The sequence below is a fragment of the Mustelus asterias genome, chromosome 10 (assembly GCF_964213995.1).
Source record: "Mustelus asterias chromosome 10, sMusAst1.hap1.1, whole genome shotgun sequence".
NCBI lineage: Eukaryota > Metazoa > Chordata > Chondrichthyes > Carcharhiniformes > Triakidae > Mustelus > Mustelus asterias.
Window position 1 is genome coordinate 110,500,991 of NC_135810.1, and position 17,241 is coordinate 110,518,231.

The window sequence follows — 17,241 nt, forward strand, 5'->3', positions numbered from 1 at the left end:
ATTTATTCAGACGAAACTGCTTGGATGCTTGGGCCACAATTAAACATTGTCCTGCCACTGTCGTTTACATGGTGATCTAGAGATAAGTGAGAAATTTCCAGCTTTAATGCTGCATGAATGAGACTGGCTTGTTCATCGTCATCAACACGCCTGGAGTACTGCAGGTCCAACGGGTTCACATATTTCATTACTGAGTCTGTGAGATGTCATCCAGAAACCAGTTTCACTTCAAAGAAATGCTATTTAACCTCCTCCCGCCTCCCCCAACCGCCACCCCAGAATGATTTGAGTTGTTGAACATTAATATTGTCATTGACCTTGCAAATCAAGATTATCTATTGCGGATTGACCAAGTTGGAAAATGTTATGCTAAACGTTCTTGGGTATTTTAGTTGCTCACTCTAAAGAAATGTAACATCAGGCAAAGTTAGATTATATAAAATAGGTATTTCCAAAGTTGACTTCTAATTCCATTGTCTGTCATTCTGACAGATACACTAATCTGTTCAAAGTAGCGGACAAGGGGAATCGCACACACACATGGACATTGACACAGACACACACACACACTGACACACAAACACGCACACACACACACACACACAGTAATTTCAAGACCTAAAATTTTCTATCAAAAATAGTTTTAAAATTTTATAATGGTGAAGCATGGAACAGGAAATCAGGGTCAGGCATTCACAGGTCGGTAAAGTTCTTTCTCTGCTTCTGTATTAATATACTCATCCCTAATCTTAAGATCTAACAAAGTCTAGTTCTGACAACTAGATGTGAGAAATTTATTATAAGTATTGGTTCCAAACACAGTAGGAAACAACACTTTCTTTGAGGACAGGCAATATTAAAAATGCCATTTTAGTTTAGCTTTTCTTATAGAGAAATAAATAGATTCCAACTTTACCTGAAGAAATGATTAAATATTAAATATTAATAATAAAACCAGAATTTAATAACTTTTCTTTTAGTTACATTAAGTGTAGATTTACTTGACTTTTCTCTGCGTGAAATAGCCAAATGATAAAAAATATTAAAAACATAAATATAAAATTGTTTCAAATGTTAACTCGTTTTTCTCAAATAAGGGCAAGTTCTGCAGGGAAAATCTCTCACAAAAATAAAAACAAACAGATGTATGATGTACATTTTGTAACTCAGATGCAGTCTTGAATAGATTATTTAAGATTGAAAGGTGAAACTTATTTAAAGTTTATTTATTAATGGTGCAAGTTGGCTTACACTGCAATGAAGTTACTGTGAAAATACTTTTTAAATGTAAATGCAAGCCTGTTTGTGACACTAATAAATAAACTGAAACTTTAAAACTTTAATATACATCAGGAAAAGCAGGTATCAATGTTTAACAAGTCATATCTTAGTGGGGAAAATGAAACTGAATTTGTTTGAAGTGAGACTGGTTTGTAGATAACACTGCATTTATTCAAATGAAACTGCTTGGATGTTGGACTACAATTAAACATTGTCCTGCCACTGTCACCCTACTCTTTTCCTTTACATGGTGATCTAGAGATAAGTGAAAAACTTCCAGCTTTCATGCTGCATTAATGAGACTGGCTTGTTCATTGTCGTCAATATGTCTGGAGTTCTGAAGGTCCAACGGGTCCACATATTTCATTACTGAGTCTATGAGATGTCATCCAGAAACCAGTTTTTCACTTCGAAGAAACGCTACTTAATCTCCTCCCGCCTCCCCCAACCGCCACCCCAGAATGATTTGAGTTGTTGAACATTAATATTGTCATTGAGCTTGCAAATCAAGATTATCTATTGCGGATTGACCGAGTTGGAAAATGTTATGCTAAACGTTCTTGGGTATTTTAGTTGCTCACTCTAAAGAAATGTAACATCAAGCAAAGTTAGATTATATAAAATAGGTATTTCCAAAGTTGACTTCTAATTCCATTGTCTGACATTCTGACAGATACACTAATCTGTTCAAAATAGCCGGAGAAGGGGAATCGCACACACACATAGACATTGACACAGACACTGACACACACACACACACACACACACAGACATACACAGTAATTTCAAGATCTAAAATTTTCTATCGAAAATAGTTTTAAAATTTTATAATGGTGAAGCATGGAACAGGAAATCAGGGTCATGCATTCACAGGTCAGTAAAGTTCGTTCTCTGCTTCTGTATTAATATACTCATCCCTAATCTCAGGATCCAACAAAGTCTAATTCTGACAACTAATTGTGAGAAATTTATTATAAGTATAGGTTCCAAACACAGTAGGAAACAACACTTTCTTTGAGGACAGGCAATATTAAAAATGCCATTTTAGCTTAGCTTTTCTGAGAGAAAGAATTAGTTCCAACTATACCTGAAGAAATGATTACATTTTAAGTATTAATACTAAAACCATAATTTATTGACTTTTCCTTTACTCACATTAAACGTAGATTTACTTTGCTTTTCTCTGCATGAAATAGCCAAATGATAAAAATATAAAAAACATAAATATAAAACTTGTTTCAAATGTTAACTCGTTTTTCCCAAATAATGGCAGGTCTTGCAGAGAAAATCTCTCACAAAAATAAAAGCCAATGGATGTATGATGTACATCAGATGCAGTCTGGTATAGATTATTTAAGATTGGGAGGTGAAACTTGTTTAAACTTTATTCATTAGTGTCGCAAGTTGGCTTACACTGCAATAAAGTTACTGTGAAAATACTTTTTAAATGTATTACTGCATTGCCAGTTACCGTTAAAGATTTCCCAAAATGCATTTTTTGGCATAGCAGATGCAATAGCAAGAACAGATTGCACAAATTGACTTGTGTTTTGGGGAGCGTTAAAAGACAAAGAAATTGTAGTGGGAAGCAACTGAGCAGGTCAAAGACAGTCTACAGCCAAGTTTATTTATTAGTGTCATAAGTAGACTTACATTAACACTGCAATGAAGTTATAGAGGTTTACAGCATGGAAACAGGTCCTTCAGCCCAACTTGTCCATGCCGCCCTTTTTTTTGAACCCCTAAGCTAGTCCCAATTGCCCATGTTTGGCCCATATCCCTCTATACCCATCGTACCCATGTAACTATCTAAATGCTTTTTAAAAGATAAAATTGTACCCGCCTCTACTACTACCTCTGGCAGCTTGTTCCAGACACTCACCACCCTCTGTGTGAAACAATTGCCCCTCTGGACACTTTTGTATCTCTCCCCTCTCACCTTAAACCGATGCCCTCTAGACTCCCCTACCTTTGGGAAAAGATATTGACTATCTACCTTGTCTATGCCCCTCATTATTTTATAGACCTCTATAAGGTCACCCCTCAGCCTCCTACGCTCCAGAGAAAAAAGTCCCAGTCTATTCAGCCTCTCCTTATAACTCAATCCATCAAGTCCCGGTAGCATCCGAGTAAATCTTTTCTGCACTCTTTCTAGTTTAATAATATCCTTTCTATAATAGGGTGACCAGAATTTCACACAGTATTCCAAGTGTGGCCTTACCACAATGCTATTATATAGTATAGTAGAAATTGTTTATAGAAGTTACTGGGAAAATCCTCTAGTCGCCACACTCCGATGCCTATTTGGGTACACTGAGCGAGAATTTAGCACGGCCGATGCACCTAACCAGCACATCTTTCAGACTGTGGGAGGAAACCGGAGCACCCAGAGGGGATTCATGCAGACACAGGGAGAACATACAGTGACCCAAGCTGGGAATTGAACCTGGGTCCCTGGCACTGTGAAGCAGCAGTGCTAACCATTGTGCCACTGTGCCGCTCCATTGCTGTACATTGGTCCAGAATCTCACAAAATGAAGTGACTCCAACCAATAAAAAACACAGCATTATGTTCATTGTCTTGCTGATACAATGCCACAATTTTCACAGTAACTTCATTGCAGTGTTAATGTAAGCCTACTTGTGACACTAATAAAATAAACAATTTCTACGAGACTATATAATAACATTGTAAGAGTATTACTGGTTATCTATGCAACATTTGTACTTTGCACTCTTACAAAGAACAAACAAAAGAAAGCTCCCTGAAAGTTTGGAAAAACAGGGCACTGGTGTCACCTATCCACTAAGTTTTGACCTGTACTTTTTAACCTTTGTTGGTTGCTGCATAAGTCTTTTGCTTGGGGTTTTCACATCATCACTGAGCACAAAGGAGGGCGTTTGGTCTATTGTATCTGTGCTGGCTCTTTGAAAGAACTATCTAAATAGTCCCAGTCCCTTGCCCTTTCCCCGTCCCCATCTAAACTTCTCCTTTTCAAGTATATGGCAATTCCCTTTTGAAAGCTACTATTGAAACAGCATCCACTAGGCTTTCAGTCAATACATCTCATTTCTTAACAACTCACTGAGCAAAACATATTCCCCTCAACTTCCTCTTCACCAACTTTCTGGTCAATTAACTTAAACCTGTGTCCTTTGGTTACTCACCTCCCATCAGCGGACACAACTTCCTCCAATCTACCCTGTCAAAGCCCCAGCTAATTTTCAATAAATCATTGAACTAGTTGAATTGTGTGAAGATGGTTTTGCTGAGGGACATCAAACGTTCTGCCAAACTCACTAGTTAAAATATTTTGTCAAACAATTAGGGGAGGCAGTGGTGCAGTGGTATTGTCACTGGACTTGTAATCCAGACACCCATGGTAATGCTCTGGGGAGAAGTCTCACAACACCAGGTTAAAGTGTCGATATGCGCTATCTTCTTGGAGATCCTCTCCACTTGGAGCCAGCAGTTTGTGGTGTCGATGGTAGTCATGATGTGGAGATGCCGGCGTTGGACTGGGGTGAACACGGTGAGCTAGTGAGACTTCTTACCGTATTCACCCCAGTCCAACGCCGGCATCTCCATATCAATGCTCTGGGGACCCAGGTTTGAATCCCATCATGACAGGTGAAATTTGAATTCAATAAACCCGTAATTAAAAGTCTAATGATGACCATAAAACCATTGTTGATTGTCGGAAAAACCCATCTGGTTCACTAATATCCTTTCGGGAAGGAAATCTGCCAAACCATACCTGGTCTGGACTACATGTGATTCCAGATCCACAGCATTGTGGTTGACTCTTACATGCCCTCGAGATGGGCAGTAAATGGTGGCCCAGCCAGGGACACCCACATTCCATGAACAAATAACAGAATGAAACAATTGTAAATTAGTTACTTTAGTTTTTCTCTTCCTGTTTCAGAAGTTCCACTGTGAAGACAAATCTATTTTGTCTGATGTTGTTTTTCAGATAACTTCAGAGAATTGAAAAATGACACAAATGATGATCCAAAGAGGCTACAGTGGTATCTTGAAAGAATCAATGCCACTCTGATAAGAAAGGTCCCTAGTTGTCCCCAGTCAACTGAATTCTCAATCATTTTGTCCCTCAGCTGCTGCCAGCAGTTTTACTCACCCACACTGAGGAATTGGAGGCACACATAGATGTTGCAGGATTGCATTGTTTCAGCTCTGAATTGGTTCGCAGTCAGAATTCAGAGTTTTCCTCATTACACCAGAAATTAACACCACCCTCACAACCTGGTGACACAGGATTATGATTTCTGTCCTTAAATGGTAAAAGAAAACCAAACGAACAAAGTTCCAATCCATTCCAGCATGTTTCCTGAACTACTGATGTGAGCATTGCCAATAACGACACATCTTAAAATTCTCGGAAATACTTTGCTCTGACAATCACACGCAAGCTGGTTAATCATAGAATCCCCACAGCACAGAAGGAGGGTATTTGGCCCAGTGAGCCTGCACCGACAACAATCCCGCCCCGGCCCTATCCCCCAAGTATTTACCCTGCTAATCCTCGTGACACTAAGGGGAAATTTAGCATGGCCAATCATGGGAGGAAAACCCATGCAGACATGGGGAGAATGTGCAAACTCCACACAGACAGTCACCCGAGGCTGGAATTGAACCCGGGTTCCTGACGCTGTGAGGCAGCAGTGCTAACCACTGTGCCACCGTGCCGCCCGAATGGAACTGTTGAAAGGAAGAACCTTTTGAAGATACAGAGCAATTTGATTTGTCCAGTGGAAAATGGGGGGCATTTTACGATGACCAAAATGGTTGCTTCAAAGTTGGCAAATGGAACATTTTATCTTTTTTGCACCTAGTGTCAACATCAATAACATCCAGATCAAGCAGAGAATGGATGAGATCGAGAATATAGATTTAACAACACAACAACAGGTGATATTCTGGAAGGTTTAAAAAAACAGGAATGAGAATTTTTAAATTGAGACATTGATTAACCAGGAGTTAAGGTCAGCCAGCAAGTGCAGGGGTGATGTGCACAATAGGATACAGGTGGCAGGGTTTTGGATGACTTCAAGCTTATGCAGGCTGGTCATGTCTAGACATAACAAAGGCATGGATAAAGGTTTCAATATTAAATGAACATAGGTGGGGTGGTGTCAGTTAATCACAGAATCCTTACAGTGCAAAAGGAGGCCAATCGGCCCATCAAGCCTGCATCGACATCTATCCCACTCAGGCAACATCCCCGTAACCCCACACATTTATCCTGCTAATCCCCCTGGCCTGCACATCTTTGGAGTGTGGGAGAAAACTGGAGCATCCGGAGGAAACTCACGCAGACATAGGGAGAACGTGCAAACTCCACACAAGCTGTCACCCGAGGCTGGAATTAAACCCGGGACCGTGGTGCTGTGAGGCAGCAGTGCTAACCACTGTGCCACCGTGCCACCCACAATTTAATGTTACAAATGTGGAAACTGGCTGTATTAGTGATGTACAAATGTGTGGTTGAAAGTTCACCTCGGGATCAATATGACACCAAGGCCTGGGAGAGAAAATTTGCCACTTCCCTGCCAGTAAATATAAAGGTCCAAGAAAAAAATCCATTCTTTCTCGAGAGATGAAACAAAATGAAAGGCAACTATTGTGAAGAAAATTGGAGGAATCACTCACTTAAAAATAACATGAGTAAGTTTATCAGTTAAGTTGGCCGGAATTCTCCCATCCCACCCGCCACTGGAATTTTAACGGGTGGGTTGCGGAGAATAATGGTCGGGCGGGAATTTCCGGCTTCTAGACCAGCGTGGTTGGAGAATTCCGCCCGTTGTCTTTTGTATCTTTCATCGCCAGAAAGTTTTCATCTTTTGAAGGCCTTAGTCTTCTTTCAAAAGCTTTGGTTTGAATAGCATGTTTAAAGAAAGAAATCATTTGCATTTATATACTGCCTTTCACAGAACACTTTGCAGCTAACAAGGTGTTTTTAAAATGTTGTCACTGCTGTAGGAGCCACACCAACCAATTTATACCCAACAAGGTCTGACACAAATTTATCTTCTGCCCAAAATGATGTTGGCTGAAGTTGGATTATGGATTTGTGGAATGTGTCATGTATTTTGGCCCTTTAGTACTGAGCAAACAGTCATATCGATTTGCCTCAATGCGTCAGAAACATCTGTTCACCTGAACTGCTGGAAATGCTAGAGCAAAACATACAAAAACTTTGGTCAGGTAAAATACATTTGAGTATGTTTTTAAAAAAACCCTCAACCAATTGCTTTTCTGTGTGTATACACGCCTCTGAGCGCGAATGAGAACAAAAGGCAGACTACTGATTATACGGTTGTTTTATTCGTGGTGGGAGATATAGGAAGGATATCGGAGGTAGGTTCTTTACGCAGAGAGTGTTGGGGTGTGGAATGGACTGCCTGCAGTGATAGTGGAGTCAGACACTTTAGGAACATTTAAGCGGTTATTGGATAGGCACATGGAGCACATCAGGATTATAGGGAGTGGGATAGCTTGATCTTGGTTTCAGATAAAGCTCGGCACAACATCGTGGGCCGAAGGGCCTGTTCTGTGCTGTACTGTTCTATGTTCTATGCTCTGAAAGCATTAAGCTGAAAGGTGTTGCATTTCTTCATCCAGTCTTGGGTGCAATTTAAAAATTAATTTTGAACCAAACAGCCTTTGATTATCATATGTTGACAAAATAACTTTCAATCATCACTTGTTTTGATGACAGGAAAGCTCTTAAGTGGCACATAATAACCACGAGCACCGCCTTGACAGAATACCCTCGCAACAACCTTGGATCTTCATCCTATATATCATGTAAATTTTGTTGATGGGTGAAAAATAAGCCCTGTTATTATGAGTAACCCTATGGACCTATCCAAAGATATTCAGGTTAGGTGGATTCATAGAAATCATAGAAACCCTACAGTACAGAAAGAGGCCATTCGGCCCATCGAGTCTGCACCGACCACAATCCCACCCAGGCCCTATCCCCATATATTTTACCCGCTAATCCCTCTAATCTACGCATCCCAGGACACTAAGGGGCAATTTTAGCAGGGCCAATCAACCTAACCCGCACATCTTTGGACTGTGGGAGGAAACCGGAGCACCCGGAGGAAACCCACGCAGACATGAGTTAGCCATACTAAATTGCCCCTAAGTGTCAGGGGGATTAGTGGGGCAAATAGGTTGTGTTAAGGGGATAGGGCCTGGGTGGGATTGTTGTCAGTGCAGGCTCGATGGGCCGAATGGCCTCCTTCTGCACTCTAGGGATTTTATGATTCTATGACTAAGGGTGCATAAAGGATCACGAGGTAGGCTTGATAACTTGAACACTGGGCGCTCTTTATTTAAGGTGTGCACTCATTCACAGTCAGATCTAAGACTGCTCAACAGGGTTCCACCCTGAGAGGAACTAATTGCTGAGGGGTCACCTGACCTGCACTCCTTAAAGGAACAGTCCACACCCCAAACCCCAATAAACAATATATACACATATATCACACCTGTAACATGTGAAAAGGTTCTTCAGTTCATTAACAAGCTAGAAATGATCCATCTGCATAACTGCGTGGGACGTGAATAATTGAAAAGACTGCTTCTCCATAGACTCTGGCTGACCTGCCCTGTGTTTCTCCCCATTTTTTCATTCCTGACTTATATTTATTCATGTGCACCACGACTGTTAATAGTCAGAGGGTCAGCACTAAAATAAATAATTTTGCAGAAAAAAGAACCTCTCTAAGTTGTTCCTTGTGAACATTTTAACAGTGAATTGTTGTGATATGGGCACTCACTGTTCATCCATCCATAGTTGTCCTTGAAATGATGATGGTGGGTTTTCTTCTTAAACCACTGCAGTCCTTGTGGTGAAGGTATTCCTGCAGTTTTTAACCCACTGATTATGAGGGGGAACAAGGTAATATATTTTAAGTTGGCACATTGTGTGACTTGGAGGGAAACATGATGATGATGATGTCCCCGTGCACCTTCTTCCCTTATTTTAGATAGTGAAGGTTGCAGGTTTGGGAGATGCTGCAGATGTGCACTGCAATCATAGCGTGCTGGTACTGAAGGGAGTAGGTGCTTTAGGTCATAGAATCATAAACCCCTACACTGCAGAAGGAGGCCTTTCGACCCAATAGTCTGCACCAACCACAATCCCACCCAGGCCCTATCCTCGTCATCCCACATATTTACCCTGGCAGGACTTATTCAGTTAATGGTAGGGCATTGGGGAGAGTTACAGAACAAAGAGATCTAGGGGTACATGTTCATAGCTCCCTGAATGTGGAGTTACAGGTGGACAGAGTGGTGAAGAAAGCATTCAGCATGCTTGGTTTCATTGGTCAGAACATTGAATACAGGAGTTGGAACGTCTTGTTGAAGTTGTACAAGACATTGGTAAGGCCACACTTGGAATACTGAGTGCAATTCTGGTCACCCTATTATTAAAAAGGATATTATTAAACTAGAAAGAGTGCAGAAAAGATCTACTAGGATGCTACTGGGACTTGATGATTTGAGTTATAAAGAGAGGCTGAATAGACTGGGACTTTTTCTCTGGAGCGTAGGAGGCTGAGAGGTGATCTTATAGAGGTCTATAAAATAATGAGGGGCACAGATCAGCTAGTCAATATCTTTTCCCAAAGGTAGGGGGGCCTAAAACTAGAGGGCATAGGTTTAAGGTGAGAGGGGAGAGATACAGAAGTGTGCAGAGGTGCAATTTCTTCACACAGAGGGTGGTGAATGTCTAGAACAAGCTGCCAGAGGTAGTAGTAGAGGCGGGTACAATTTTGTCTTTTAAAAAGCATGTGATAGTTACATGGGTAAGATGTCTATAGAGGGATATGGGCCAAATGCGGGCAATTAGGATTAGCTTAGGTGTTTTTAAAAAAAGGCAGCATGGACAAGTTGGGCTGAAGGGCCTGTTTCCATGCTGTAAACCTCTATGACTATGACTCTATAATTCCCCTAGACACTAGGGTCAATTTAGCATGTCCAATCAACCTAACCCGCACATCTTTGGACTGTGGGAGGAAAACCTGTTGGACTTTAACCTGGTGCTGTGAGACTTCTTACTGTGCTTACCGCAGTCCAACGCCGGCATCTCCACATCTGTGGGAGGAAACCAGAGCACCCGGAGGAAACCCACACAGACACGGGGAGAATATGCAAACTCCACACAGACAGTGACTCAAGGCCAGAATTGAACCCGGGTCCCTGACGCTGTGAGGCAGCAGTGCTAACCACTGTGCCACCGTGCCGCCCCTACCTGAGTAGGTGCCTGAGGTGTATTGAAGTCAAAAGTGTAATCTGAGAATCACTGAGAAACAAGGCTGGTGCACAGGAATAAACTTAAGGCAGGATTTTTTTTTAAAAAGAGGCAAGACACAGGCCAGGCCAGTCAACATCTATGGAGAAGTAGCATTTTCAGCCATTTCCTGAATTTTCCCATTACCAGCGTTTGCCATTTTCCTTTTTATTCCCTTTTTAAGTTTTTATTCTCTTTAAATTTCCTCCACTACAACAACGGCAGCCATGCCTTCAGCTGCCCAGGCCCTGAGCTCTGGAATTCGTTGTCCAAGCCTCTTGGCCTATCTATCTTTCTCACTTCCTCTCGGGCACTCTTTAAAATCTACCAGTTTAACCAAGACTTTGGTCACCTAACCTAAGATTGCCTATGTGGCTCAGTATAAACTTTGCAGATCAAAAAGTGTGGAGAGCCTTGGGATGTTTTGCTATGTTTAAAATGTGATATAAATTAAAATTGTTACTGAAATACACACAGGTGAATGAATTCAACTCAATTTTATTTAGCAAACATACATTAATTTCATTCTGAAATTGTATTTTTTTCTTCCTCTCATGTGATTACATTAGTAGCACTCAAAATAGAGAGGTTGCACTGGTTAATATAATTACATCTCATTTTCCTAGTCATCCCATTTGCAATACCAATTGACAGAACATTCACAAACGTCAAAGCAAGGCTTTTTTGAAAAAATCAAAATATCTTTTAAGATATTGAACAAAAAATAATGCCAAGAGGATAAAAAAACAAAGATTGTTGAATTTAAGGAACTCAATGTGATTCACATAATGTTTTCAGACAGAAATAAGCTTGTCATTATCTGCTGGTGTTCAACTCAACAATGATCCACACCCATTCTAAATCAATTCTCCTATTCATTCTGCATTTCCCACCCAGTCTAATCCCATTCTCCTACAGACTCCTCATCCCTACCAGCCTAATCCCCCTCTTTCCTATTCATTCCCTACACTCTTCAAATATCCTATTGAGCCTTAATCCTATTCTCCCCCTCTCACTGCCCCATACCCTTAAATGTCCAACCCAGCCTAATCCAACACGATCCTACCATTTCTCCATACCTCTTAATATCCTACCCAGTCCAACCCCATCCTCCTACTGAGTCCCCATCCCACCCAGCCTAATCCCCCTCTATCGTATTAATTCCCTACAACCCTTAAATATCCTACTGAGTCTTCCCCACTCTCCCCACTCATTGCCCCGTATCCTTAAATGTCCCACCTATCCTGATCCCACGCAATCCTGCACATTCCCCATATCTCTTGATATCCAACCCAGTTTAAGTCACACTACAGGTTGCTGCCTCAGACCCTTAAATACACTGCTCACTCCACGAACTCACTGATTAATCTCTTTTTGGTCAATATAACACATGACTGATTATAGCGATGTCTGCACTGCAGTGTCCGTTCTCTTTGATGAGTTGAAACCAGGTTTTCAGCCCCAGTGCCCCCTCCCACTCAACCACCCCCTCTCCCCCCTTGTCCCCCAGTCCAGTGGAGAATGCCTTTTCTGATCAGACTTGGTCACTCTGATCTTGAGGACACTGCTGTTCCGTGTCCTGTTCTTCCACGGTCTCAGAGTGGGAAATCACGGGGGATCTCTCCAGAGGCTGGTAGCCATGGTTCCTCCAGCGCTTCCTGCCGTAGTAGTAAGCGAGGCCGATCAGCCCGACGGCAACCAGGGTGACGGAGACGGAGATGGCGGCGGCCGCCCCCCCACCTGTGGACGTGGTCTCTGGGAAGATGCGGCGGACACCCGAAGCAGGGGCCGTTTTCCACAAGTTGGTGCGGCTGTCCCGGAACCAGGGCTGCTGCTGGTGGTCGGAGAGGACCACCACGGTGTTGGTGGAACCGACGGTCAGCAGGGGGGGAGGGGAGAAGGGGGGCAGGTTGATGCGGGGCAGGTTCATCCCGTCCAGGGCGCCAGACTTCAGACAATAGAGAACCTGGCAGCTGTCGCTGATGGCAGCCCGGTGCTGACTGTAGCCTGCTGGGCACCTCTTGGGGTAGGAAAGATTGGCCTTCTCCGCATGGAGGTCGGGGCCCAGCCCGTGGTCCGGGGGCCCCGCCAGCGGGTTGCCCGTCTCGCAGCTGAAGAAGCCGCCGAAGGGGGCGGAGTAGCGGAGGGCCAGCTCGGTGTCATCACTGACACAGACCCGGAGCTCCTGCAGCAGGGTCAGTGGGTAGAAGGAGGGCGGGCAGCCACGGTTGTTGGTCAGTGGATTTCCCGCCCCGTCGGCGCTGTACAGACCCCCGAAGAGGTAGCCCGAGGGCTGGCCAAGCGGGCTGCCCGCCGCACACCAGAACGCCTTGAACTGGGCTCGGCGCACATGATAGGCATCCCCGCACACGTTGTTGCAGCATCTGGCCACCAGCCAGCAGGTGTGGCAGTGCCGCTGGCATTCATAATGGCTGTAAGCTTCCTCCTGCACCCCCGTGTGCAGTGGGGTGGCCAAATAGCCGGGGGGGCAGCTGAAGGAACCGGTCAGGGGGTTTCTCTGTTCCAGCCTCTGGCACAGAGAGTGGGAATCGTCCCCCGAGAGCGGGAAACACTCCTGGTAGAGTCCGCCAAAGGTGAAGTTGATGCCCGAGTCCCGGCAGCTGCCGTCATCCAGGTTGGCCCTGAAGTTGAAGTTGGGGGAGCTGGGGTCCAGGCAGCCCGGGTGGGTGTTAACCGTGTAGTACAGGCTGATGGCACTCTCGATAGCTTGGGACACCTTCCTGACCGTGGGCTCGGGCAGCTCAGGGACACTGGCCGGGCTGACCACCAGGTTGAGGGGCTGGCCGGAGCGGTCGATGGCCACCAGCTGGTTGCCCACCTCCTGCTGCCACTTCTGCAGGGTGACCCCAGGGTAGAAGGGGATTCCGCCATTGCTCTCGATCCGGGAGTGCGTACGATTGCCCAGGTACTGTTTGGAGAACTGGTCGGTGGACTCGTAGTGAACACCCAGACCCACGTTGACCGTTTGGAAGAAGGTGACGCCGGCCGAGGTGGTGATGCTGGACTTGTGGCTCCAACTGTCCGACACGAAGCTGGACCGTACCTGGTCCTCCTGCACCAGGTTGGCACCGGCATGGACACCGGTCAACACATGGGTGCCATAGTCCCTGACCAGCAGCTCTGAGTGGTAGCGGGCAGCTCTGCTCTGGTTGTTCTCGAGGTAGTTGCCAATCAGAATCAGCTGCTCCTTGAAGCCCTGGTCCAGCTGGAAGTTGGCCTGAGCTTTGACCTGGTACATGAGGTCCCTCACCTGGATCCTAGTGGTCACGCTGCTGTCCCGCACCTGGTGGGTCTTCACCCTCTCGCTGTCCGCCGAGAACTTGCCGTTCAGGATGGGAAGGAAGGACACCTCCGAGTTGATCGAGGCGCTGGTGGAGCTCCGGTAGTCGCGCCAGTCCCGGATCACCTCGGACACGATGTCGATGCTGGTCCGCTTCAGCGGCACCACGTACACCTGGTCGGGGATGAGGTAGAGGCCGTCCTCGGTGGTCCTACACTGCGAGTAGCTGAGGTTCATCACCCTGCCCCGGTCCAGGTTCCTCAGGTTGTCCCAGCCTCCGCCGGGGAGAACTTCCAGAGCGGTCAACCCTTTCTGGGTCTTCCTGCATTCTGTCAGCCCATCCCCGCCGGACAGCACTGCCCCCACTGCCAGGGTGCACAGGAGGGCATTGACCAAGAGCAGGAACATCCTTCAGGAACTCTCTCTCTCAGCTCCTTGCCTGGCCACACTCTCCGGGCGACTGAGTGAACTCTCGATTTCGACTTCTATATCAGAGCATTCTGTTTCCTCATCTCACCCGGGATTGTGCCTTGTGAAACCTCCAAAGGGGAAGCCCAGAATCACCACACATCAGGTGAAGTTCGGCGTCATTTTCATTTCCCGCTGCACCACCACTCCCGCCCCTCCTCACTTAAATAGTTCATTTATTGACCTTCAACCATTAATCAATATAGATAATGGACAGATTGAATCATAGAATCCTTACAATGCAGAAGGAGATCATTCAGCCCATGGAGTCTGCGCCCACAACAATCCCACCCAGGTCCTCTCCCTGTAACCCCATGTATTTAACCTCCTCATCCCCTGACACTAAGGGACAACTTAAAAGAAAAAATAAAGTTTATTTATTCGTCACAAGTGAGGCTTACTTACGCTAACACTGCAATGAAGTTACTGTGAAATTCCCCTAGTCGCCGCAGTCCGACGCAATGCACCTAACTAGCATGTCTTTCAGACTGTGGGAGGAAACCGGGACACCCAGAGGAAACCCACTCAGACACAGGGAGAACATGCAGACTCCGCACAGACAGTGACCCAAGCCGGGAATCGAACCGGGGTCCCTGGCGCTGTGAGGCAGCAGTGCTCAGTGGTAGGGAAATTATTGGAGAGGATTCTTCGAGACAAGGATTTACTCCCACTTGGAAATAAATGGATGTATTAGGTAGAGGCAACATGGTTTTGTGAAGGAGAGGTCATGCCTCACCAACTTGATCAAGTTTTTTGAGGAAGTGACGAAGATGATTGATGAGGGTAGGGCAGTGGATGTTGTTTACATGGACTTCAGTAAGGCCTTTGACAAGGTCCCTCATGGCAGACTGGTGCAGAAGGTGAAGTCGCATGGGATCAGAGGTGAGCTGGAAAGGTGGATGCAGGACTGGCTCGGTCGTAGAAGACAGAGGGTAGCTGTGGAAGGGTGGGTTTCTGAATGGAGGGCTGTGACTTGTGGCGTTCCTCAGGTATCAGTGCTGGGAACTTTGCTGTTTGTAATATAAATAAATGATTTGGAGGAAAATGTAACTGGTTTGATTAGTAAATTTGCGGACGACACAAAGGCTGGTGGATTTGCAGATAGTGATGAGGACCATCAGAGGATACAGCAGGATATAGATCAGTTGGAGACTTGGGCAAAGAGATGGCAGATGGAGTTTAATCCAGACAAATGTGAGGTAATACATTTTGGAAGGTCTAATAAAGGAAATATACAGTAAAAGACAGAACCCTGAAGAGTATTGATAAGCAGAGGGATCTGGGTGTATAGGTACACAGGTCACTGAAAATGGCAACGCAGGTGGAGAAGGTAGTCAAGAAGGCATACAGCATGCTTGCCTTCATTGGTCGGGGCACTGAGTTTAAAAATTGGCAAGTCATGTTGCTGCTTTATAGAACCTTAGTTAGGCTGCATTTGGAATATAGTGTTCAATTCTACCAGAAGGATGTGGAGGCTTTGGAGAGGGTACAGAAAAGATTTACCAGGATGTTGCCTGGTATGGAGGGCATTAGCTGTGAGGAGAGGTTGGAGAAACTTTGTTTGTTCTCACTGGAACCTTGGAGGTTGAGGGGCGACCTGATAGAAGTCTACAAAATTATGAGGGGCATGGACAGTGTGGATAGTCAGAAGCTTTTTCCCAGGGTGGAAGAGTCAATTACTTGGGGGCACAGGTTTAAGGTGTGGGGGGCAAGGTTTAAAGGAGATGTACGAGGCACGTTTTTTACACAGAGAATGTGTATGGAGCAGGATCTGAAGCCATCTCTGATTCACTGGTGGGACGACAACGAGAGCCACATCTTACACTAAGATTCTATTGGGTGAGAGTATCAAGTGATATTGAGCTAAGGTGAATAAACAGAGTTGAGGTACAGATCAGGTGTGATTTCACTGAATGGCAGGACAGGTCCACAGTCCTGAAAGACCTCCTCCTCTTACTATACAGTTGGATTGCGGAGCTGAATGGTGTTGTCTGTGTCTGTATTCCTTGGAGTTTAGAAAAGTGAGGGGTGACCTTATTCAAACATTTTATATCCTGAGGGGGCTTGATAGGTGAGAAGGTGTGATGTTTTCACCAGTGGGAGATTCTGGATAGGTGCAGAAAAAATAGGGTTGTTGCAGTGGGGGACTTTAATTTCCCTGGTATAGACTGGAAAGTGCTTAGAGCTGGGGTTCCGGACGGGGAGGAATTTGTAAAATGCATACTGGAAGGTTCTTTGGAACAGTATGTAGTTAGCCCGACTAGAGAGAGGGCAATACTGGACCTAGTTCTGGGAAATGAGCCCGGTCAGGTCGTCAAAGTTTCGGTAGGGGAACATGTGGCAAATAGTGATCACAACTCTGTTAACTTTAGGATAGTAATGGACAAGGATGAGTGCTGTCCTACGGGCAGGGTGCTAAATTGGGGGAAGGCTAACTATAGCCGGATTAGGCAGGAATTGGTGGATGTTGATTGGGAGAGGATGTTCGAGGGTAAGTCCGCGTCTGGCATGTGGGAGTCTTTTAAGGAACAATTGATAAGGCTGCAGGATAGGCATGTGCCTGTAAAAAGGAAAGATAGGAAAGGTAGGATTCAAGAGCCGTGGATAACCAGGGAAATTGAGGATCTGATTAAAATGTAAAGGGAGGCGTACGTTAAGTCCAGGCAACAGAAAACAGATGGAGCTCTGGAGGAATACAGAGAGAGTAGGAAAGAACTCAAACGGGGAGTTAGAAGGGCAAAAAGAGGTCACGAGATTTTCTTGGCAGGCAGGATTAAGGAGAATCCTAAGGCATTCTATTCATACGTTAGGAACAAAAGAGTTGTCAGGGAGAAAATCGGACCTCTCAGGGACAAAGAA

The 17,241-nt window shown here is 44.9% G+C and overlaps 2 protein-coding genes across 2 annotated transcripts in view; both read right to left on the reverse strand.

The window, feature by feature from the left end:
• The window catches only part of LOC144500100 (uncharacterized), a 51,924-nt gene extending 46,449 nt beyond the window's left edge, over window positions 1-5,475 (reverse strand). Inside the window, exon 1 of the mRNA XM_078222877.1 lies at window positions 5,424-5,475. Coding sequence (XP_078079003.1) covers window positions 5,424-5,469 — 46 coding nt within the window. The 5' untranslated portion in view covers window positions 5,470-5,475. The remainder of the gene's footprint in view (window positions 1-5,423) is intronic.
• Window positions 5,476-11,102: 5,627 nt separating this feature from the next.
• On the reverse strand, window positions 11,103-14,422 carry LOC144499855 (macrophage-expressed gene 1 protein-like). The gene has a single exon (XM_078222420.1). The coding sequence runs from the start codon at window positions 14,320-14,322 to the stop codon at window positions 12,148-12,150; it is 2,175 nt and encodes a 724-aa protein (XP_078078546.1). The 5' UTR covers window positions 14,323-14,422; the 3' UTR covers window positions 11,103-12,147.
• Window positions 14,423-17,241: the final 2,819 nt, after the last annotated feature.

Excerpts from the sequence above, each read along its gene's own strand:
- LOC144499855 (XM_078222420.1), bottom strand. The coding sequence starts at position 14,322 with ATGTTCCTGCTCTTGGTCAATGCCCTCCTGTGCACCCTGGCAGTGGGG.